Consider the following 26,076-nt stretch of genomic DNA (forward strand, 5'->3'; position numbering starts at 1 on the left):
ATACAATCATGAAATATTCATGCTATATACTTGTAAAAGAATAACAAGAAGTAGTCTTGCTAATACAAAGTGAATAGACATTTGCCACACTTTTTGGACATTGGCTCATATATACTGTTAATTGCACCATCTTATGTATCACCTTTAAATGTGGTCTTCACCCTAAAGTTACAATAATCAATTTTTAGATTAACAAAGGATCAAATGACTATGTGTAATATGTAAGGGGATGTTTTTCACAGTAGTGCAGTTCCCCTCAGGTCTATGGAGGGAGTTGTTGACTTTTAGCTTGTTGTTTTGGATTTACAGCACACAACTGTAATCTTTTGGCCAGAAAACAACTCCAAATTAATGCTAATACTTCCTACACGTCTGCTGAATGTTTACATAGGCAATTTTTTGTTAATGCATTTGCCACAAAAACTTGATTGAAAATTTCAGATGAAATTTGGTGATAATGTTATGTTGTCCCCTACGATTTTGTGGCTGACATGTTTGATTGATGTTAAATTTTAAAAGGCTAGAATAATCTAGTTAAAAGCTGAAGCAATGATTGATGCTTGTGATTTTCGGCAATTATGGCAATGCATGTATTATGTGTACTATGAGCCCTGATTAGAATATGTGTGTATATATGCCTCTATATTTTAGACACCTCAACATGAGCCACGTGCTCCAGCTCGGCGGTGTGAATGAGGACATTCCCTACATCTACCCTCAGCTCCAGCACAAACACTTCACCGGCTGCATCCGCAACCTCATCGTGGACAGCAAGGTAACCCAAATAACACACACCTGTACACAAACACACAATCATTAGCATGCCAGCATGCCAGCAAACTCAAACTCACTCCTGTACTCTAGCTGATAAATGGATTAATAACAGGTTTCAACATTCACAGTACCCCTGTGCCATGTAAGAGGTTTTTTTACACTTTTAACTGTAAACTCAAAGCTTTCAAATATTACACACGTGCACCCTAAGGGTGAAATGGAATATGAACCTTTCCACTCCAGCCCAATCTGACTTCAAGTCAAGACTTTCAAGTAACCTTCTACTGCTCTGTTGGAGTTAAAAAGTCAAGGACTCCATACTCAACCATGACAATCCGAGCCCAACCCCAACAAAACCCACATAATTTCTCTATGAACACAGGCCTCAGGTAAGGCCTTTTTTGACCCCACTGCTTTTTAAAGCCTGAAATTTTGGTTAAAATTGTATTTTCTGCTGCCATTTTTTTAGCTTGGCATCAAATAAACCTCTGACTAAGTGAGAAATTTTGCCCCTGACAGTCCAGAACTATCGAGTCTTGCCTGACATAACTGGTATTTAGACATAACTGGTATTTAGACATAAACTTCAGGGTCTTTTTGCACTGTATTCCCACTGATTCAGACAGACAGTAAGATGTGGGTTCCCTCATAATAAAAAATCATATAGGAGACCAAGGTATTTTTGCATTCTCTATACAAAGAAGGCAAGTGGGAGGGGAGCAGGAATTCTCATCATCTGTGACACTTTCGTAGGAGGTATCAGAAACTTTAATAGTTTTGCTACCATGCTTGCAGCCGCATTGAACAGCCGCAGTGCCTTCTTCAAATTGGATAAGATAAATGAGCAACTGTTGCTACTGTAGCAACCGATCTTGCTGGAGTCTTTTCTTGAAGCTAGTTCTTCAAATGTAGTGCAGAATCTTGTCTAAATGCATGCTCTTATTTTGAAATAAAAAAACATAGGTGGGGATGCCCTGATGCTTTTTACCTTATCTATCTACCTATCTATCTACCTATCTATCTATCTACCTATCTATCTATCTATCGATCTATCGATCTATCTATCGAAATTATCTAATGTACAAACACATTGGTTTGTTTTCAGTGTTACACAACTGAAATAATGTGACCAATTTTCACTAAACTGACTTACATATTCAATCTGACTTAGGTTAACTGTGAACTAAGGAGGATCTATTGGAAGAAATTGAATATAATATTCATAGGAATGTATTCATTACTGTATAATACCTGAATAAAAATTGTTATGTTTTTGTTACTGTCACGACCGGGCTCTGGAGCCATGACAAAAACAAGGAGACGCAGCATAATGGCAAATTATAAGTAATTTTCTTTAACAGATCAGAATGAGCGCAACCAAAAAACAAACTACAGATAAGATGAGGTGTGTTTATCAGTAAAGTCAGTGGTGCAAGTGTATGTATGCATGAGTGTGATGTATAGTGAGAGGTAGATATTTGATGCCAGAACACAACTAAACCAAGCACAGGAGGACCTCTAGGGGCAGTGAGTGTGGCTGTTAGAGTCTTATTACTCCATAAGCAAAATTTATATGTATCCATTCAGTAGTAGTTTAAAGCTCTATTAAGATGTTGAATCTTAAAAGCGGGAATATAAATAGAAATTAGTTTTCTCCTGCTGCAATGCTAAAGGCTTGTAGTTGTGGTCTACCTTAGTTGGAGACGTAGCGGGAGGCTGCACAAACGTTATGTCCTAATGAGAGAAATCTGCATGATGCGTGTGGGTGGACATGAGGATAATAAATCTCCAAAGAGCAAGCAACAGTAGGCGTACTGATGATTAATAATGTTGATGGACATGCTCCTGCATTGTATGACTTTTTTCATTTGGTGGTGGTGTTCTTATTATCACAAAATGTGCTAATGTGTCACATTTGTTGCTATAGCAACATCATCTGTTTCACTTGTTGCTGTGCTGTGATAAAGGTAGTTGACATTGATAGACACACTTGCTATAACTGAATGCTCTGTATGTTTCCTCTGTACACGTCTCCATGTTTGTTTGTGATTTTACTTTTCTGTGTCTGTGTATATTGTAAAGCTTGATCCTATGATTAGATCCTGTGTGTGTTTTATGTGTGCTTTTCATTGGGCATTTGTGTCTGTATTTTATACATTGTTTCTGTTTTGGAGCCAGAGAGAGATACAGCATGTGAGGACCATGTCACCCCCCATTAAACTTATTGAAGTGTCATACGTGGCTGTATGGAAACAGTATGAGGTGTGTGTGCGTGTGTAGATGAAGAGAGAATACTAGACTGGACTGAAGGCAGGTGCGAACATGAGGCTATGTCCAGGAAAAGGGGCAGGAAGAGATTTTTTAGATTTTTATAATTACATTTCTATTCTAGAGTTGGGTCTCTCCCCCTCTGGCTGTCATTCACCATCGTCTGTTTTTAACTTTTCATCCTTGTTCTGACATTATTCTGCTTGTCTGTCTCCCTTCAGCTCTCAGTCTAACATTACTGCTTTAAGTTTTCCTGTGGTTTTGACACAACTGTCACTCAATTTTTAAGTATGGAAGTTTGCAGATACAGGGGTTGGCCTAATGGTCTTTTTGAATGCTAGTAACTTTGAGTTGAAGTTGGATTTACAGTGTTTCTCAGCAAAAAGTTTGACTTGTAACAGACAATATTGTTGTATTGTATATTGCCCCACATGCATACTACCAGCATAAATTTGAGACAGAATCTGCTGCCTGTATGTTTCACGAAAATCATTGTGTAGATGTTACATTGTATTCATTTGGTAGACCATGTTGGAGTCAATTTCAGAAAAACACCATTCTAATGTCATGGCAAAATTACAAATGAGTGACAAACCCATATGAAGGTATGACTACTAGCCAATCAAAGGCAGAGAAGGGTTTTGGCATAGTACGGTTCCTAATTTTGCAAATCCTAATTCTATTTATTCCTTTATCTTTAGTTTTCTACTTTATTTTGTTATTTATTGTGTATTTCTTTTTTTCTATCTGCTATGTTTTATCAGAAGCTGCTGTAACAGTGTGGGCTCAATAAGGTCTATCTAATTTTATCTTATATTAAACTAAAACACAGACAGTGAGCCAGACCTCATTGCCCATATCAACATCCAACCGCAATAATCCTCTTGTGAAAGCAAATGTCTAAAGAAAGGTTCCATGGTTTGGGAATGGAGGTTCATCAATCACAGAACGGTATAAAGTTGTCCACAGACTTTTGCCCTTGTAGTACATAATGCCAAGGAGCACTAATGCGTTTCTGGCGGCTCGTGGTGGCCCAGCACTTATCATCTGCATTTCCAAAGCGGTTTAATCTGACACTGAATTTTTGTGTTCTTTCAGTGTGACACACAAGGTGCTGAGAGGATCAGATATTTTTGGTGAAACCTACCAAGCTGCACAGCACACAGCTTTATACCTTGTGTTTTTGTCTAGAATTATTATTTTTTTCCCTTCCTCTGGGCTGAGACATTTTTATACCCAACACCTGAAATTAATCTTGGCAAACAGGGCATCCCACAGTGTCTCTGTGTGGGGGTGTGACAGTCTTCTCAGCTGAAGCCACAATTTATAATTTTAAGCAGAAGCAGGTGTATTTTTGCATTCAACTCATATATCAATCCACATGTTTCGCTCAGACACACCTACACACATTTCAGTGACACAGATGTACAGTCAAATAAATTGCAGACACCTCAATGTGTCTTTCAGTCATTGATTGCTAATATCTGCCTTGCAGTTCTTAGCAATCAAAGGTCCAAACCCAGCTAACAGAGAAGCTGCAGCTTTTAAAGGTCAGCAACCAATGAGATGCCTCTTTGGTAGAGGTCAGAACCAATCAGCAGCTCCCTGGCGGCATGACTTACTGTCAGTTTTTACGATATGCTGCATTTCTGTACGTCCTCGCAGCAGCACCAACAGAAGCCATAAAGTTTGGGTTAGGCAGAGAGGAGATCGAACATATTAAAGTCTTTCATGGCATCGCTTTTGTGAGGGACACAAACTTAGGCGTCCAAGGTTCCCCCGTCCTTTCAGCTTTTTGTGCAGTGTGCCATGCTGTTTGTCCGTTAGAAGATTGGTCCAGATTTGGTTTCATCACTGTGGGAAGAGCGAGTCAGAGGAAAAAACGAGAGCAGAAAAGAAGAGAAGGCCACAGAGTACCCTGAGCTCATGTCCTTCAACACATTTGAAAGTTTCCCTTACTGAATTATTTTATTTTTGCTCGGTTTTACTTTATTTTCTTCTTTTCAAACTCTGACTACCCCTCTGGCTACTTACCCCCTGCCTATCTGTCCGGTGTCTTCCCCAATCCTCTTACTCTGCTGTCACCTTGCCTTTTTGTCTTCTGTCTCCTTTTTGTCAGCTTTTGTCATCTCTCTGCCAATTTTTCTTTGCTTTGTCTTTCCTGTTTAATGCTGTTCTCTTACATTGTTTCTCTCTTCTTGTTCATCTCCTCTTGCTCATCTCTCTTCTGTTCCCTTCATATCTCTCCTTATATCTCCTTCTTCCACCTCTGATCTTCTTTACATTGTTACTGCTCCATCTCTTTTTCTCTATCTTCCTCATTCAGCTGTATGATTTGGGCTCCCCGGCCGACTCACAGTCCAGCTCTCCAGGCTGCCTGACCACCGATAGCAGCTGTGTCAACATGGGCTATCCGTCCTGCGGCCACCGTGGTCGCTGTCACGGCGAGTGGGGCTCCTTCAGCTGCCAGTGTGTGCCGGGATACACAGGACACCAGTGTGAAGAGGGTAGGCCAGTTTTCTTCATGCCCCCACTGGCAACAGCCATTGCCAGAGACATTATGTTTTCGGGTTGTCCAACTGTCCGTCCCATTATTGTGAACGCGATATCTTAGGAACGCCTTCAGGAGTTTCTTCTTGAGGACTTGAGGATGAACTGATTAGAATTTAGTGGTCAAAGGTCATTGTCACCTCAAAATAGGTTTTTAGCCATTATTTAAGTGTGTGTGAGATTTTCACCTACAAAATGTTGCATCCAAAAATTCCATGAGGAAATGAAAGCACCACATTTAATAAAGCTATGCTCCTCAAGAATCCATCTTTAGTTGTCCTTTAAATGTGAAATATATATTAACTGGAATCATATGTATCATCAATATAGTGATAACTTCCATTTAGCTAAAAAGAAAAATTCCTTCCAAGTATTCACCACATATATTATATCTAGACAGACATGGATGTAAACTGCAACTCGTCTAGTTGTTTGAGCCATACAGATGCGGTTATGCATTTAAGGAAGACACTTTGTGTGTGATTGTACCACCAACAACAAAACAACATCATCCATATGCTGAGCGTGTAAACCTTTTTTTTTATTTGCAAGTTTCATTCTTCAAGGCTGCATTAAATCTTGCTGACGTTAATTTATTTTGAATATAAAGTGTAACCTAAACTGTAAAAGAGAATAAAACTCTGAGAGAGGACTACAGACTTACCAACCAGGGTTAATTACTTATGTCATCACATACTGCTGTTCCATGCATTTCAAACCTTTATAATGCCATCTGCTTCCTGTATGCAGGTGAGATTTACTCTATTTCTAAATTCATGAATAGAGTGTATGTATATATAGGTCAAGAACCTTAGGCGGTTCTTTATTGCCGCTGTGTAATTCTCGTGGAGCACAGCCTGCAGGCCCTTGGCAGCATCCACATTAAGGATACTTATGGCCTGAAGAAAGCAGCTCCTTGGTAGCCTCTCCATGTTGGCCTTATGGCTGTGGAGGCGTTTGCCTGACTGCAGCAGTTAGAAGAGACTGTTGTTGGACTGAGATTGGGGTCTTTAATGATCCTCATCACCCCCACTCTTTGCCAGGCTTTACAGTCTTATTTAGTTCTTGTCTTGTACCACATGGTGCCACACCCTGACAGGACCCTCTCAAATGTGTTAGTATTGAATGTGTGAGGGTGTTAGCTCATAAAATCAATATTAGGTCAACATTTTACGAAAGGATATCTATTTTGGGACCATTACATCATCTTTAAAAAATCCCTTTCTTTAACAGTTTAATTGTACTTAGAGAAGGCACTGTCATTATTTAGAGTTGTTGGTCTCAAACTGTTGCAGTCTCAGTGATTCCCATCTGTGGATGTTGCCATGCCCTCAAACATTCAGTATGGGGCAGATAGACAATCTTTCAACAAATAATTAAGTGAATGACTTAATAAAGGAAGGAATGTGTATGAATCACTCTTCATTCATGATTCAATCTCAGCAGTCAATGACTAACTAGGGACACATAGATGATTTTGACAGTCATTGTAGTCTTTCGAAAAAGAAAAAGTGATGTGTACTTTTTATCACAATTCTCACACACGGACTGTGTTTGTGTGATTTATCTGGGAGCCCATATAAAGCATCCGATCTGGCAGAGCCTAAGACAAGAAAAATCAGTCTGTATGCAGACTTACTCACCCAGATTATCCTGCAGCCCATTTTTGACATTACGTTACCATCTAAAGCACATTGCTGGCTGCTCAGTGAATGTAATACTCATTTGATCTGTCTTTATCTTCACTTCCCCTAGATGCATGGTAATGTCAGGAAGAAAGTGTGTCTATAACAGATCTAAGTAGCAGTAAGGAAAGAGAATATTCTCACTGTTGCTTGGAACATTCAACCAGTGATTTAATAAATATCCACATTTCTGCAAGTTTAGTTCACCACACTCTACTGAACTATGCTCTATGCCACTTCTATACTGAGCAACCTATCTATGAATAAGGTAGTGTAAAATTGGTAGTGTTAATATGATTTCGTATCCCACACAGAAAGCTCTGTGGCCTTGATAAACACAGCTTGCAGAAAAAACAAACAAGATGGAGTTTTGAGAAGACCCGGCTGATCAGTTGCATACTGCATGCTCAGAAGAAACCAAAAAATGTGCAATTTGACATTGCCGTCAAACAGGATCTCATGAACCACTCAACTTTGTCAAAGTTACATGGAAGAGAGACAAGGAGAGAGAGGTGTGGAAGCGATAGACGGAAAAGAAAATTTAACTTGCATATGCTATGAGATGGAAGAATGGCTTTGAAAACATTTTAGGTGTGCTTGGTTTAGTCTGCCTGGCATGCACAAAATCCACTTCTGGGAACATGGGTGCAAGAAAGAAGAACCAAGCATAACCCAAGCTAAACCACCCATACATATTCTATCTTGTGTCTTTGCATATTCTGTCCTGCCACCAGCTCTCTGCATATGGGGGGAATTTAGGGACTTGTGAAACTGAATTAGTTGAAGTTACTTGAGGTCACTTCCCTCTGGAGAGAAGTGTCTTCTAATTGAATAAAATATAATGTGTTATATTTAAAACTTTAATTGTGTTTATTCTCAATCATATCACTATCTGACTGACTTATGTGTGTGTACCAACACCAGAGGTCCCAGAGTATTCCTTTGATGGGCACAGTCACGTGCACTACCAGCTGGCGTCCCCGCTCCCGGCCCGGAGGACATGGGTTCAAGTCCTGGTTAGAACTCGTAAACACAGCAGCACCATCCTATATCTGATCTCAAAGGAGCAGATTGAATACATACGACTCGAGGTAAGACTGCTGTGTGTGTGTGTGTGTGTGTGTGTGGTGTGTGTGTGTGTGTGTGTATGTGTGTTGTGTTGTGGTTGCGCGGTGAGAGGGTAACTGTGATGAAAGATTGTGTGAAAACCAGTCTCCTCCATTTACAGAATTCTTCATAGTAGAAATGTGATTGTGTACAAACACCAATCTAGTACATTTGCACAATTCTAAAAATATAACCTAGTGAATGTTCCTGTGGCTTACATCCCACAAAGTAAAGCAGGTTATTTTGTTCAATCATAAACTGCACTCACAATATGTAGTGATTCTGTTGATTGTCTTGTAACTATCAGCAGGTCAGGTTTAAACAGGAAAAAAAGAGCAATTGGTAAACAACAGCAACCTGAACAAGTTACAGATAATTTCCCCCAAATGTTCCTGTCAAGGTATTGAAGCTGACTCGGTTTCATCTATTTATTCTGCATTGTGGAATGTCTCAAATAACCCTTGAAATGAATAAGTTCAACATTAGTAGTAGAAGTAAAGTGCAAAAGTTCTTTATTTCTGTGGAGAGAGATAAGAAAATAGCTATCAGATTTATGTCTGTCTGTTAAAGTCAAACCTGAAATTCGAGTTCTACTTCACTTTCTCTGTAAGGACATTTACACTGCTGTGATAAACAACTACAGTAAAATTTTACATATTTTCTCCATTTCCGAAAGAGATGATAACTCATTATTTGGAGATATTTGTGGAAACAGCATCTAAAACATTAACTCTCTCAGTGGGAATTACCCATGGGCAGTGGTGAGCTGAATCTTAAAAGCCAACCAATGCTGGAAACTTATCTTGCTTACATTAGCACTGAGGCTATACTATTTCATTCATGTTTTTTCAAACACCCGTCATTAACAGCGTCTTTGCAACTCCGTGTTGTTTCTCCCAACATTAGCTGGCTCTATTCTCATGGTTCTATTCTGTGCCGAAATAACTGGACTATCAAGAACCCACAGCAATGAGTAGCTCCCACAAAACAGTTAAAACCAGATTATGTTCAGAGCGTTCTCACGTGGCCACTTTCCTTACAGTTCAAGCTGTTTTACATGAGCCAGCTCGTATTTTGAAGCAAGAAATTTACCTTGAATGTACATGAATGCCTATTATTAATCAACTTATGGATTGTGATTTGATGCCATAGCGAAACCAAGAACACGACGCAGCTGTGGACATCTGGTGCTAGAACAGTTCCAGGCTAGCCGTTTCCCCCCAATCTTTGGTAAGCAAAGCTTAAACATGGCTGGCTGTGTTTACTGCACAGAGCAGATATATTCTCCCAGTATGCTCCCAAAGTGATGTCAGGCTTTTTATACAGCCGGTTGTCTATATAGCTGAAGAAAATAGTGGTGCTTATATATTAGCAGTAAAAAGTATTTAGATTGAAGTTTAAAGCACACTGCCTGGATTGAATACATTTAATATATTATTTGGTTATTTGTCTTGAAGGCTTCATTCGTCCCACTCTTCTTTTTCTGTGGTTGCTCTCCTCACACTTGAATTGCTCTCTCATATTTGTTTATTTGCCAGCCTCGCTCTGTTTTGTTTTTTCATCCTTCCTACCCTTGACTTACTCTCTGCAAGCATGCAGTACCTTCCCAGTCCTCCCCACTTGCTGTTTTTCTCATTCCACACTGCGACCACAGGTATTGATCAAACATCCCTGTCTAAAATGATGATGATTATCCATACCACAGCTGCAGTTACGGCACAACCTCTCCTCTGATCCCCGGCTGTCATCCATCTGTCTCTCCTTCCTATTCACCCATTCCTACATTCCCTCTTAAATGTCACACTGCTCCCTCAGCACAGCCACACAGGGAGCGGGTTCACATCATTTATCCACCATAAATAGTGCATTTATTCCTGGGTGCAGACAGCATGAAAATGTGTGTAATCTCATGAAGTTAACCTCCCCTATCCTCAGTGAAACATTGGAAACCATGCAATGTTCTGTGGTAGAAATATAACCATGTTGCCTTCCAGGATTATGTTTTTCAAAGTAATAGTTCTGTTTGCTTTTAATCAGAGGGAGGAATTAGTATGCGTTACTCTTGGCTGGCTGCAAACTCACAATGTGAGGAGCTCTTTGTTTCTGCTGTTTGTGTGTGACTTGCATTCCAACAGCATGGTTAGTGAAATATATTACATTTCTTTGTTCTAAACCACTCCCCCCACCCTCCCAGATTACTGATTGTATTTTGTGTGCGTTTGTACGTCCTGCTGTTACAGTCCTTATGAGGAGAAAATCTTCTCGCAAGAATGGATACATGCAAAATTATCCTAAATGAGGGAATTTTGCTTCACTTTAATGCTACAAATAGTTAGTAAGTTGTTTAGTTTGCTTTGACTAATTGTTGATTTATAGGCAACGGTGCACATTAATTAAAATCAATGTAAATGTGCTAGGATCAGCTCAAAAGCTCCAAAATGTCCATTGATGCCAAAGAACAACTCCACTCCAAACTATTCAAACATTGTTAAGTTCATTGTAAACCTTTGGGAGCTGTGTATGTAACAAAATGATAAGGTCAAAGGTTTTCATGGTTTTCAATCACATTTCCTATTCTTGAGTGGAGGTGCCTCAGACGATGAGTGGATCTTTGGTCACATTATAATAAGTGATCATAAACCATATTTGATGGCTATGTTATTGTGTCTTAGATCTTATATTTCTTTCTTCCTGTGGATGACTTGCCCATGACAGCAGAACTTTTTTCATCAGTCTCAAAACATCAGGTTTTAGTGTCAGTCACTCAGAATCAAGAGCTTTCCTTTAGCAGGCAGACATCCATCATGGAAAATGAAGTCACTCATTTCTTTACTGTCAGTAGCCACAGAGCCACTGCAATGTAGCCACATGACACATTAGCTGTGTTGCATTTACATAATAATTCTGACCATATTTTTAGTATGTAATGCATTCACACTGTAAGAGAACACAATGTTAGGTATAATAAAAGTTCTACCTGCTTTTAGATACTTCCATACAGGGCACAGTGATGTCAATCAGTATACTATGGCCTTACAGTCACCAAATCTAACCCACCTAGACACCTGTTGGAAATTTCTGACAGAAGAGTTAGACATTCATCAAAATACCAAATGACAGAATATCTTTTAAAAGAATGGTGTTCATCCCTCCAGTCGAGCTCAAGACAACTGCGGTACCTATGACAAGGGGGTGGCTCAACACCTTCTTCAGGCTGTTCATTTTACCTCTAATTTGTCTGTTTGTTGTTGTTTTGTCCTGTCTACTTACACCAGAAACAAAACATGAACAAATCTTAAATGGTACTGTTCAGAAAAGGGAAAAACCAACAACAATGGCAATGTTGAAGTTACTCTTTTGCTATTTGTGATTTTGTCCAGTTTAAAACTGGAAACTTAACTTTAAAACATAAAACTGTTACAATAGCATTCTCAAATCACAGCCTAACTGATGTCAGACCAGGCCTTATTATATAGTTTCTACTTAGTGTACTTAGTGTAATACGCACCCTAGCAACCCTGCTACCAACTAAGGGGCATTGTCTTAGTACTGGGAACATACTGTCTCGTAATGTACAACAGTTCAGATTGACCAACAAGTCATCCACCCCACTACCAACGGTGAAATCTCTATACCAAAGAACATGAACTGTAAGAAGAGAACATTAAATCACTTCAGATTTCACCTTTCAGATTTCACCTATAGAGGCACTTTAAATTGCAGTGCAATGCACTCCAGTATGGACCTTAAACTATTGGCTATGTGATTCCTGTCTGCGCGTGATGTTGATGGGACCGTGCTGTTGTACAGCTGCTGTACACTGTACCAAAACCAGATTCCCCCAGCTTAGCCATGTGCTTGTTAAAATTAATTGAATTTGAAATGACAACATAGTGTCCTCTCTACTTACATTTTGTACTTCATCATTGAAAGCCAAAATATATTCATTTGGTTTTATCATAATTCAATTTGTGCACTGTTAGTGAAACATTTACTGCAGTACCAACACCTCACTGAGCATTAACCATTTCAAGCTATTATTCCAGTCGTTACTGTGTACATTTCAACTTCCCACTGTGTGCTCTCTGACAGATGTGGACAGCAAGAGCAGTGCTAATAAACAGGTGAATAATATAGAAACATCAGTACTTATTGTCATCATTCAACCTGGTGATCTCTCATCTTCACAGGCCAAGTTTGGAAACTGAAAAAAAAACCCAAAGTAAATAATAATCTTAATAATAATAATAAACGGCTGTTCTTTGATTTGTATCCATGACTTTCTAATTTCAGAGTACAAGTCAAAAAAAGGTTTGCATGCCTTTACTTGGAGCTTTTCAAAGTCAGTGTAGAAAATGAAGGGGATCTCTTAACTGAAATTTTAAAAAGAAAGAAAGGTTGCAGGCAGGTGGGCTGACCTAAATACAAATGATGCTGAATGAATATATACATATTCTGTAATGCACTGAATAAGAATTGTGTTAAGATCAGAATTAAGAATTAGGATACAATTCAAAATGTAGAGGTAAGTTATTAGTATTAGTCATATATTTGAACTTTTAGACAAAGGAAGTTAGTGAATGAATGTAGGCAATGGTTGGTCCTGTCAAGTAGAATGATGTTGTCATCGGTGTGTTTGTCTCCTCCTGCATTTTACTGCATGCCCGATGGTGAAGGCATTACGTGAGAAAAGTGAGAAATGAATCCACAAGAGCTGTATCCCTGATGTTCATGCTATGTTCTCTGGTGGAAGAACCCCAGATACTGTAGCAAAACACTGAAATAACAAACTAACAAGACTAAACAATGCATGCCAACACACAGAGGCAGGCCTACACTGCACCATCTTGAACACAAAAAAGTAAAAGGTTTGGTTTTGTGCACGTCTGTTGCATGTTATCAACAGTTTGGTAGGCCATGGCTGCTGCTTGGCTAGTGTTGATGACTAGAAATTAATTGAAATAAGTCAATAAAATCTAGCTGGGCTAGGAATCAGGCTAGGCTATTTTACTGCTTCATTAGTTTCACTCTTTTTGGCTCATTTATTTTTTACAAGACAGATTACCTTGACCGGGGAATGACAAAGATGTTTAATGACATACATGATAAAACTAGCCAGTGCACAGCAGGTCAACTGAGTGTTCAAATAATGTAACCATTTGTTTATAGGCAAGCATATAATTCATAATTCACAAGATATGAGGAACAAAGTTTCCACTATTAAAGGAAATGAATAATTATGTACTTGGATTAAAAATTCCTATAATTGGCACCAAAGTGCAATGTTTTTACTAGAAGACTTAGAAACCGAGAAAATTATTCGTAAATTATGGGAAACCTTCATTTGACAAACACGTGGTCATGCTTCAGGTCAAATCAATATCTCTATCTACCAGGTCAGATCTCAAGAGGTAGGAAAATATGGGTGGGGAGAGTGAGTATCATTTGTATGAATTTGAAGTGATTATATGTAATAGACTTATCCAATCAGGATACAAAAAACAGGCAACTGTAATCCATTACAGTTACAGACAAAAAGACATATGATTACAGTTATATGTAGTAAAAATTTCGATTTTTACCAGGATTACAATTTTAAAATTCAAATTTAAAATACATTTAAAATGAAAAAAGGCTATACTGCCATGCACACGCACAGTGCACACACATTACAACACTTTATGAATCTAGAGACACCGTAGCAAATCTTACAGTTCCCCATTCCCTATTGTGAAAATGATCAATAGGCTACTGCCTCAATTTCCTTAATTTTAAGTTGTTATTTTTATTTTTTATTTTTAAAGTTTCTTTTGAGTTTTAAGCAGAGGACACATTTTTTTACTTACTTGTACATTGTTCTGTTGTTTTATAGAAGATGTACAAATCATCTTATTGATTTTTTTTCTTACATTTTTGACATTACTTTAATATTGTGATACTTGGATTAGTTTACTGACTACATTTTTTAACTAGTAATTAGTAATTGTATCGGATTACATTTCTAAAGTAACCCTCCCAGCCACAGTATTGCTACTAATGAGCATAGAGTTTGGTTTTATTTGCCAGTATAATTTAAGCTAAAGGACAGATGCGTACACCAGTCATATATACACATAATCTGCATTTGCACACTATTATTTAATAATGAGAAGAGGGTAGATTAACACATCATGTGCACGCCTGCACTTCCAAAAGGCTGCAGCATCGAGAGCAGTCTGTCACAGGAAGCATCTGGGGGAGCCAACTGTCCCTGCGGTGGGACTGTTTACTCAAAAATGGAGTCACACACCTTCAATACACACCTTGCGTATGACGCTCCTGCAATGACACACACACCATTGAAACATTCTCTCACACACTGCCCAGGGAGCGAAGAAGGAGCCAAATTGCTCTGCTCCGTTCAGCTTTAATTGGGGGTAAAATCAGGTGGCTGCAAGTGTGCCTGGTTAAAAAGCACTGCCCCAGTGGATCCTAAATATAATTAATACTTCATCACAGAGCCTTGAAATGAGCCACGGTTCTCCAGCTAAACAACCTTAGAGTCGTTCAGCACTTTAGCCAGCTGCTTTAAGGGGCAGAGGAAGCAACGGAGGGATGGAAAGTAGAATGATAGGTGAAGGAGAATGGCTTGATGTGGCAGAGAGTAATGGAAGAAACAAAAAGAAGACGGGGGAATCAGTAAAGAGGTACAGAGTGAGTTGGTGGGTTTGTCTTTTTCTGACAAAGTTCTCCTCACGAAAACTTGTCTTTATTATGTCGGTAAGGAGTGGGAACGTAATGGTAGCAACCCACTTCTCCTTTCTCCTCACATCTTTCTTTCTCTCTCTCCCTCTGCCCTTCTCATCTCACTCCTCTGTTTACGTGGCAGCGGTGGCAGAGGAAGATGGAGGGGAGAAAATTATGCTCAGTGGGACACTTGGAGGAAACAGTTTGAAATTGAAATGAGGACAACCCTCCCACCACTCTATCCCTCTTAAAACGGCCTTTGGACTCTCTCTCTCTCTGTCTCTCTGTCTCTCTCTCTCTCACCCCCTTTCACGCTCTCTCTCACTTTCTCTTATGCACACACACTGACACACACACACATGCAGCCTCCTGGATTTGTTTTAAATTAATATTGCTCTTTGATAGACGTGTGTTAGTATTACAGCCAAGCCAAAATTGAACCGTTTTCATCTCAAGATCTGAGGGCGGAGGACAACAGCTTGTTGTGTAAACATGAGAAAAATGTTTTTTTTTTTATCCCCTCATTCTCACTTCTCATTCATATATTCTCTCTCTGTTTCTTTCTCTCCGTGTCTCCCTTTCCTCGCTGTCCCCACATCACTGCCTTACAAGACACTTTTCCTCAACAAGATGTGTGTGTGTGTGTGTGTGTGTGTGTGTGTGTGTCTTGGCGGCACTGACAGCAGGCATGTTTGCAAGTCAACAAATGAATTTAATAAACGCTCAACCAGAACAACGGCTCAGTGAAATGATAGAACTTCATGAATGACGTGTTGTTGGGGTGGGGGGGGGGTGTTAGAACCTTTTTTAGTGATTTTGTAGTCATATTTGTTGTATGAGATTAACTTGACATCACATTGTGAAATTCAGTGCACTATATGCAACTTATAATTTCCTGTTTGACACTCCAGGGAGTTGATACGCTATTGCGATATGGCCTATGATCCATCTTTGCCAACCAAGTAATCAATCTTTTCTTTCTTCTAGATCCCCATTTAGCTTAACCCTGAGACTTGCACTCGGTCAATTCACACATTTTCCCATTTACGCCTCAGTGGTCATTCCATGTCGATATGTATTGATTGGATTCGGCGAGGTTCAGACTCTACCACTTCCCATGTGTCCCAAAACAAAAAGCCGAAGTGTCATATTTGGTTTGTGGCGCTCGCCTATGAACTTCATTTACCTGATACTCTGCTTCATTACCCACAAGAAACTTCTACGTAACATATCTGTTCGACAGTTTTTGTGTTTACCAAATTAGTGATGCTTTTTGAAGGTTTATGAGAAAATTGTTATTATTAGTGTCTGCCAAGTTATGCCACAGTAACACATGAGAATACAGTGTGCATGTATACGTTGAAGCAGGACAGGTCATGCTTCTACCCACTGTTCAGCTTGCTGCATCGCCGTGCTTAAGCATGCACAGCACGATGCCAGTGGCATGCTTGGCCAAGTGGCTAGCTTGCACGTTTTTGCTGATCAACTGCCGAAGCCTGCATTAATATGGAAATATGGATTATTGCAGTTTATGTAAATCAAAAAAATTCTGGGGTGATATAAATGATCCTGTGTTGCTAAGTAGGGGAATGTTTGCGCTTCAGAAGACCGGTGGCCATTGGAACATCTAAAACATTTATTTTTATCTCAATGTCAAATCAAAAAAGTATGGACACCTGTTGTTCTTTTGTAGCATGAGTTGTTTATAGCCATCTAGTCGAATTATAATTGGGGTAACACATTTGTCAAAAAAGAAAACATTCAATCCATTCTTGGACTACTCGCGCCATCCGCCGGATTGTAGTATACGGCCACCAGCTCTAAACTTTCCCGGCGCCTTAGTCACGTACCCCTCAGCACCCCCGACTGCCTCTACTCCATCGCTGGACCGTCTCGCCCCCTCCCACTGCCCACCTCAACGCTCCCCACTCGCTCGCACACCCATAGCCTCACCAACGACCCCTCAACAGCAAGAACACTCTTACAACTCTCGCAAACCCGCCCTCCCACTCCCACCGAACACTGGTTTGGCTCAACAACTCACCTTCATCGCTACCACGCTAACCGCATGTGAAAATCATCTGCGAAAAGCATGCATGGCCTGGGCAAATGAGCATACGCTTAATACTTGGAGCCAAATGGCCGTTCAAGTAGGCTCCATTCACAGTGGCTTGATCCGCCCGGCCCCTTCCGCTCCGCCACCTGCACGGCTACAGTTGCTTCCCTTCACCCCCGCTTACCTTGTCCCTTAGGACGCTTCTACTCTGTATTTATTAATGTCTTAAGGAAGGATCCTTTACCGAGAAGACCCTTACTTAAACAGAAAACACTATATCTCGTTCCTTTACCTACTGAAAACAGTATTTTACTGCAATATCATTAATACCAACATAACTCTTATTTAAAGTGCACAGAAAAAACTCCAAAATCAGTCTCTTCTGTTATTTCTTCCACTATTCCACCAACCCACACAAAAATCCTTCAATCCAATTAATGAGAAAAACAGCAGTTCCAGCCCGCGCACACGAGGCGACGGGCTCGATGAGCAACACAGACAGAGGGAGTGTTCGACACCATGACTCACTTATACACTCAAAAGCAGTTGTACTACACCCGCCTGCTGCCGATACTCAACTGCTTAATCCCATCGCTCCCACTCCACACTCTACCCCCTCTCCCCTCGCTTCCGCACCGCTGGCCATCAACCTTGCCACTCCGTTCACTTCCACGCCTTCTCTTGCCACCTGCTGACGCGCCCCTGCAAGCCTTCAGAACAATTCATACCAGAGTTTCTGCATCATTTTTCAGCTGTCAGACATCTGCCATCATCATTCAAAGCACTTACAAGGTAAGCAAAGGTAGTTAACAAAACTTATAACTGTTAATGAATTGTAGACCTGCAAAAAAAATGTTTTAAAAAAAGGCAAATCGTTTGTTTTGCTCAGTCTTTTATAGCTCGTCTTGTTGTATGTTTTCTTGTTCTCTTTTTACTATAACATCGCACGACAATCTACTAAGTCGATCGATGTGTCTGCTGTCTACTATAAAACATGCAGACACATCGATGCACTTTATAGATGTGTCTGCATGTTTTATAGTAAAAATGGTTCAAATGTGCCAAAAACAAATGGCTTGCTCCTTTGATGATGGATGATACAATGTACAACGCTTGACACATAAATGTATGGGAGAAGCCAGAAGGAAAGCTTCCAAATGTGGCTGCCTCAACAAATGCTGAGAATGGAATACATTGAAGACTAATTAGTTAGCTGGCAAAGATCCAAATGAAACATGATAAATTGATAAAAGGCTTGCTGCTACCAGTTTGGCAGTGTTTTACTAGTGGTTCATGCTTATGTCAAGCCCTTACATTATGTTTGAACCCTGTACATTTCATTTAGAACCTTTAAGCTATTGTTGGTCAAGATGAATTTCAGTTAGGCATTTGTTTGATGTGTGTTGAGAGTTATTTTGGAAAATACTCTTAATATCCAATGGCAGTGTCCCAATATGGGTAAATTGTAATGAAATTAAATGAAATTGAGATGAATTTGGATACCAAAAAGATTTTTTTTTCCACTCCAGACCAAACATCTAAAGTCAAAGTTAAACCTCATACTAACTGTCCCCTTTTTCCCCATTGAAGATCTTTCAGGGACTCCTCTGTGTTTTCTACAACCTTGGTGACGGGGACTACAATCTAACCCTGCCCACCTATCGCCTCGACAATGGCGAATGGCACGAGGTCTTCCTAGATCGGCATGACAATGAGATGATGCTGCAGCTCGACGGTGGCGGAGGGCAGCGGGAGGTCACAGGACTGCGGGGCCGAAGCAGAGAAATCATCATTGACCCCACTGTGGTGATGCTGGGAAACACCTTCCCCTCTGGAATCAACAAGAGCTTCCAGGGTAGGTGATAATAGCACATTTAGCTCATAACTAAAACTGCAAGTGTCTATTGGTGTTAGTTTTAAGGGCTTTTTACCCTTAATTACCCTTTGAGAAGAAATGGCTACACAACTATAGGAGATTTTCTCATTTGCAAGCGTTTTCATTGGTAGTCACTTTAACCAAATTGTCAAAGGGTTGCTCTCAGAAAAAAAAACAACCAAATAGCATAGCTATTATGTTATGTCCTAAATACTGAAAATACTGGATAAAAAAGTTCTTAGAAGAGTTTTCCTCTAAGATATGGTTTTCTCAATAATATAAGAAGAGGGTATCACACAAAAAGAGATGGCTACGATTAGTGGCGCAAACCATCCCAATAATCCTCTTGTTTGTTTTCATCCTGGTGCTTTTACCAAGGACCATTTTTTTGATTTTGTACTGAACAGCACTGTCTGTTTTATTCTTCAATGGGAGGACAAAAATCTGTGATCACATTGCTCAGTGTTCAAGAGTCTTTCTTTAACATCTCCGGCAGATGAATGCTGGGAATTGTTAAGAGGTAAACATTTTCCACAGAGAACAGGAGAAAGGTTATGGCACATAACAGTATAAATCTTCTTGAATGCCCCTTCAGTGGAGAACTGACAGATCATACAATGGCAAAATAACTGCTATACGCCATCCAAACACCATCCCAGCTATACTGTACATAACGTGTGTGTGTGTGGAGGAGAAATAGATAATGTCATGTGTTTGATGTGTCACAGGGTAAAGTGAAAAGGGGTGTGTGTCGTTCGGGGAATGTGAGACAGTTTAACAAGTATTCCTCCTGAAAAATGCTACCAGAAATAGATAATTTTATCTATTCATACGCACTCTTTTCAAAGGAGAGTTCAGTGTCTTAATGAATGATTGATATGACAGTTTAATGGCTAATTCACCCAAATGCATCTTCATTGTTAGCTGGGATGATGGCCGTCCCCAGAGCTGGGTGTATGGAGGGGTGAGGGAGTATGGAGTAAGGGAAAAGCTTCTGTCATGTGTGCGTGTGTGAGAGAAAGAGAGAGAGAACGAAAGAGATGATAGTATACCATAAATATAAAGGCTTTTGTTAAAAAGATTTTCCTATCATATCCTTGAAACAATTGTTTGAAATCTGTTTATATATACCTCAGCACAAACCTTGTCCCTCAACTGACCTCTCATAAATAATCTTACAATAAAAGATTCTGACTCTGAACAACATTTATAACAAGATATTCAGTGGTTAAGAATCCTTTTAGGAATGTATGTCTACTATGTAATATCATGAACTGATTCAAACTCATTAAGCTTTCTATTACCTGATTACATCTCCATGGTGGTTTAAGTCCTCCAGATTAAAGCTAATACATAGTTTGTCTATAAATCACACATAGAAGTGTGTTTGTATCGACAGGATGACATCATTTGCTTTTCAAAACCATTACAAATGGTTGAAATGTGGAAAACTACATGTTCTTAATGATGCAACAACACTGTGTTTGGTTAGGTTTCAATAAAAAAAGGACTTTAGGGAAAGAGATCATGGTTTGGCTTAAAATCTGTAGACTTTGTTACGGTTAGGGAAATGTGTTTTGGGTTCAGATGGGTACTTCGTTAAGGTTAGGGGACCTCCGTCGTCTTGGTTACAATAATAAACACGTGGTTAGGGTTTGGGTACGATCATGGTCATGCTTAAAAAACAATGTTGGCCGTCGGTTGGAAACAGAAAATGAACAGCATTAAAGTTTTGTGTGGATTTATTCATTATAGAAAAAGCAGAGATGCTGTTGGTCTACCTAACAGTTTCAAATAAATAGTTTGACATTTTAGGAAATAAACTTTATTCGCTGAGAGTTAGATGAGAACCACTAGCTCTGTTAGCTTAACTCATCTACCTGCTCCCATCCAAGGACTCGTCTGGCTCATCACCCCTCATGAAACCACTACTTGTCTTCTTTACGCTAGCTAATTTCCCTATTTCCAGTCTGTACACTAAGCTTACCATCTCACAGCTCCGGCTTATCACACAAATATAGAAATAACTCAGTACAAAGGGCACAAACATAGACTGATGGATAGTTTGTTCTGCGGGCCAAATAGTTTTTTGGTGAATTAGTAAAGATTGTTTCCCATCCCTCAGCTGAGAGGGAGAGAGAAAAGCAGGACTGACACGTGCACAAATAAACCCAAATGTTGGCAGATACAGTCAAAAGATTCTGGTGGGGATACATAGAAACAAAAAAAAAGGCAAGATACTGCATGGTAATGTAGAGAAGAGGTTGGAACTATGGAGAGATGCAGACATAAAGTAAGAGAGAGCGCTCCCTGGAGTTAGACAGTAAGAGGTGTTAGACAGCTGTGCCTCAGGCAGTGAAAGACTTTGCACGTGTTTATTAAATGGACGTTAAAAGCATTTCCCTTTAAAAGAGGCAGATGTGATAGATGGTGGCAGTGAAAGTGTGTGTGTGTGTGTGTTTGCATTTACTTTTGTGAACGTCTCCTTTTTAGGACGGTATGAGATGTTAACTGAATACAAGTTAGCAATTAAGCGATGAGAATATAAACACCAGAAATATTTGTCCTTGGGAGTTTATTTCTCCATGGTAACACCTTAGCAACACTTGCTAGTCCAACATAATGGCTTATCATAGACCTTTACCTCAGCTGCAGGTAAACAAGACTCAAAAATTGTGGTCTATAGTAAAAGGACCGATCTCTTTGTGTAAGAAACCTGTTGATATTTTGAGTTGGATTTTAGATTAATGTATAGATATGACTTATTATTGACTCATTCCCATTAGCTTGTAGTTAGATCAGCTAGTAAATACATCATAAATCAGTGTGTGCATTGCAGCTATGCAAATAAGCCAGACTTCATTTAACATTACTGTCATTTATTGCTTTAAGAGGATTCCATATCTGTACCATTTATTGCAATTAAAAGGATAATGACAGCATCATCATTGAAAGAGGTTCAACAGGCTAAGAAACTGGATTTTTCAGAAGATCAGATAGTTTGTCATACTCTTTTATAATATAATTTAATTAGAATCAAAAGTGTGCACGCACATATGGGCCTTAATTATTAATTGTAAGTGCAGGAAAACTCAAAGCTCCAAAGACGAAAAAATGATAACCAGTGTGACCCACCCTACTGTCAGCCACTGGTTTGTTTGTTTTTTTGCAGCCACATTGTTTTTTTGGAGACAGTGAAGGGACACAGTTGAGATGTGCTTGGTTTCTACTCGCTTTTAGCAGGAAACAAAGAGCACACTGAAATATGTTTCTGAAAAGATTTAGGCGACAAATAGACAATGGGTTAACAGAATCTTGATTCACATTTGATCAGCCTAGTCTAGTTTAGACAGTTTGATGCGGTGTGCTGGACGGAATCACTGAAAATGATTTGTTGATTCGAAGTAGCCACGCCCTAAAGTTTGCCCTGCTTTATTGTCTATTTTATATATTTGACATTTTAAATTGGACCATAATTTACAAAATTGAACCTATGGACGAAGGCTCGAAACTAGTGATTGAGACCATAAACCCATTAGGAACCAGGTTTAAGACACTTCCACAATCTGCCTCACAGACACAGAAGCTCTGTCCGCCAATTATATACTGTAAATGATAAAGACACTCTACACTCCCTGTTGGTCAGTGTGGAGTGTGGACAGGGTCAGTGCCTAGACACAAAATATCAGCGATTTACATATTCTGCATTCACGCAACAAACCATTGAAGTCACTATGGTGTCCAGTAATTTAAAGCTGATCAGGTCATTCTATGTATAAATTGTGAGGGATGTTTGATCAATGAATAGTTTGGGTAGTCATGTTTTTCTGGCTAATCTCGGTTTTTGTTTGTGTGATTGTCTGAATGTTTACTCTTCTTTTTAACAATGTCATCATGTTTCAGATTTCAGTAATTATTTAGGTGAGCAGTAAGTATTGTTATAATAAGTGATAGTTGAAATAAACTGGAAGTATTATTTATTATATAGTAGTAAGTGAAAGCATTTCCCTCTATTTGCAATGTCTCTGTGGTTAAAAAATGTGTTTTGTACTAACTGTGTGCAGCAAAGTAAAAAACCTTTCAGATATGTTTACTCCCCCTTGGTAAGTGTCTCAGGCGTGTAACCCATTTGAATCAGTGACATGTGTAAACTGTCAGTGCACCATGGAGCACATTAAACAGTATCCAACATGTATCCAAATCTTTGCCTTCAGAAATATCCTCAAACAGTATCAATGGCATTTTAAGATGTTGCAATAAGCATATTACAAAGAGAAACTCAATGTAACTTGTTCCCACTAAAACAACACTATTTTGCTAAAGCACTGAATGTGACAGAGCAGCCTGAGTTTTAAAAACCAGGCTGGATTTATACCGTAAAGAAATGAAGCCAGTAATCCATCAAGAATATTTGGTTGATTTGCTTACCAGGTATATGCAGTAAAACAAATTTCATTTTGCGTCTGTGCAGGTGAATGTACTTCACAGTATATTTCTTGTTCCACTGAACTCTGATTTTTCTCTCCATGCAGGCTGCATGAGGGACATACGCCTCAATGGTCGCTACATGCCACTGGACAGCCAGCCGCGAGATGGGGTTTCCCAGGTCAGCGTACAAGGCCTCTCCCTTGGGTGCTCGTCTGACTCGTGCAAAAGGAACCAATGTAGCCCCCCCTTCACCTGTGTTGACTTGTGGAGAGTGCACGAATGCAGGTACACACACAAACCCAGATGTAACCGCACGGTTAAGCACATTCACACTTGGTTGTTCCACATTCACACTCATCATTTTGACACAAAGGCATGAAGACACATGCATTTAACTCACTCAACCTCTGAAGGCATTTTTCAGCTTTTGACCTTGGTATTATTTTTGTTCATATCCACATAAATGTGCTTTAAAGGAGTCTGGCCCTGACCTACTTGAGAACGTGGGAAAAACTGTAGGGGGAAAAACATCCCTGAGCCATGATTTTTTTTATAAAACTAATGAAATGCAAATTCCATGGCAACCGTTTTATGGCAAAAGAAAAAATTTCTCACACATGCACAAGGAATGAAAATGTGGCAGCACATAACCATCCACTTGACAAACGGAAGAAAGTCCATTTAAATATTATAGAAAGAGATCACCAGGCAACAAGTGGAGTGAGAATGACACAAGGGACTTATTTAAAACAGATAAATCGTATAACCAGTTCATGGGACTTAAAATCCTTTCAGACATGTACCTCTTTATCTAAATGTGATGGCACCTAGCTCTCATGTCGGAAAAAGAGATTGAATCATTTGTACATGATGACAGCAATCTTACTAGTTCGGACCTCGTAACACTTCTGTAACAATGAACCTGTCTGAATTGCGGGCATCTGCAGTAGAAGAGATTTAAAAAAAACCTTGGAAAACTAGAATAATAATCTAACCTGCACTCTCTATATTCTTCATTTTGCCAACTGTATGTATGAATAAATGAATATACAGCACATTACATAGAGCATGTGAACAAACAGGAGTCCCAACGTAACGTCCTGTCATACAAGGCTTGTGCACTGTCAGACAGCATAAAACTAACTAACTCTAATGGTGTCAAATGTACAAAATGACATGTAACATAATACAAAATGTGAGTGAATTTCCTGTCAGAAGCAGAGGGTGACTGCCCCTCTTACTCATCATGGTCATTAATTGAGGCTTTGATGGGGAAAATAAGCTAAATCCATCAGTGATGCAGCCTGCGAAAGACCAAAAACAACCCTCATCATTGCTAACGTAACATTTTCACTCTCTTTGTACTGTTTTGCACACACCAGGTTCCAAATATCACAGGAGAACACAGCTCTTTCCTGTCATGTCAGGCTGAAGCTTTAATGGACATTAATGTACAAGACATCTATGTCTGAATGACAAAGCCATCACTTCTCCTGATAGAAAGCACCAGCAATGTTGCGTATTCCATGTCTGCAAAGTGCCTCCTAAAATAAGACAGATTTTACAAAAGGATCAGTTCACTTGTCACAAGGAGTACTGCTCAGCCTCTGAAACAGCTGTATAATATCTTTTTTGGTGCTGGTAGAGGCACTGTGCAGCTTGGCTTGGTAACAAAAACATAAAGATCCTCCCCAGACAGACAAATATTCAGTTTGGAACAATCACGTGTGTCTGATTTCCACAAAAAAAAGAATAATTTGCATTTGCAATTTTCACTTTTGCACATTACAATCCTTCAAAGGATGTCTACTCCTTCTACCTCATTGAAACTTCCAGAATCTCTGAATATGCAAATGTTGAATGAGTTGCACACTGGACCAGGACTGACTTCCTAACTATTGTGATGTGATGTCACAAATCCCCGAGCACAGAGAAACTTTCCACTTTCAGCAGTGTGAAAAAATCCTTCTAACTCTGCACATATATCATTTAAACTTCACACTGTAGGACCAAGAAGAAAAACAGCTTTAAGTGGAGGGGAACCTGACAAAATGCTATGTTTTTATGCTATGGAGTGCATTATAGGAACAACGCAGCTGTTTTAGAACCCAGTGTTGAGAGTATCTCAACCTCTGCTGCATCAATTTGGAACAATCTTTTTTAGTATATCTTAGCAAGTCCCACAACTTCACAGAAGTGTAACAGTAAATTGCTGCAATACCTCTTTAAACATTTTCAGGTGATTACTGATTGTGTCAGCGGCCGTGATGAAGCTGACTCTAGTGGATCTCCTTCCAAAGTGTTAAGATAATCACCCTGGATAAAAGATGGATAGAGATCACAAATTGATTGTAGCTAACTCCACCCTACAACAGCATTCTTTTAAACCTTACTCTACATTTTTTCTACGGGTTTGATTGCCTGGTTAACTGTCTTTTCAGGACTGTGGACATCAGTGTACATGCCTGATTTTATTGTGCCTGGCTGCTCGGTTCCTTGATTAAAAACCACAGGCTGAATTTATAAAAATATGAGGTGACTGCCAGTGCCGAACCGGTTGAAGGTCATCATAAATGTGTTCATTTAGTTTTCTTGAAATTGATATC

General features: G+C 39.5%; 1 protein-coding gene across 1 annotated transcript in view; it reads left to right on the forward strand.

Annotated features, from left to right (window-relative positions):
- The window catches only part of si:ch211-186j3.6 (neural-cadherin), a 275,078-nt gene that overhangs the window by 224,571 nt on the left and 24,431 nt on the right, over nt 1-26,076 (forward strand). The window contains exons 30-34 of the mRNA XM_035682213.1: nt 652-775; nt 5,369-5,549; nt 8,202-8,368; nt 18,757-19,021; nt 23,575-23,755. Of these exons, the coding sequence (XP_035538106.1) occupies nt 652-775; nt 5,369-5,549; nt 8,202-8,368; nt 18,757-19,021; nt 23,575-23,755 (918 nt within the window). The remainder of the gene's footprint in view (nt 1-651; nt 776-5,368; nt 5,550-8,201; nt 8,369-18,756; nt 19,022-23,574; nt 23,756-26,076) is intronic.

The sequence above is a fragment of the Morone saxatilis genome, unplaced genomic scaffold (genome assembly GCF_004916995.1).
Source record: "Morone saxatilis isolate NCDOM2014 unplaced genomic scaffold, NCSU_SB_2.0 Contig11, whole genome shotgun sequence".
NCBI lineage: Eukaryota > Metazoa > Chordata > Actinopteri > Moronidae > Morone > Morone saxatilis.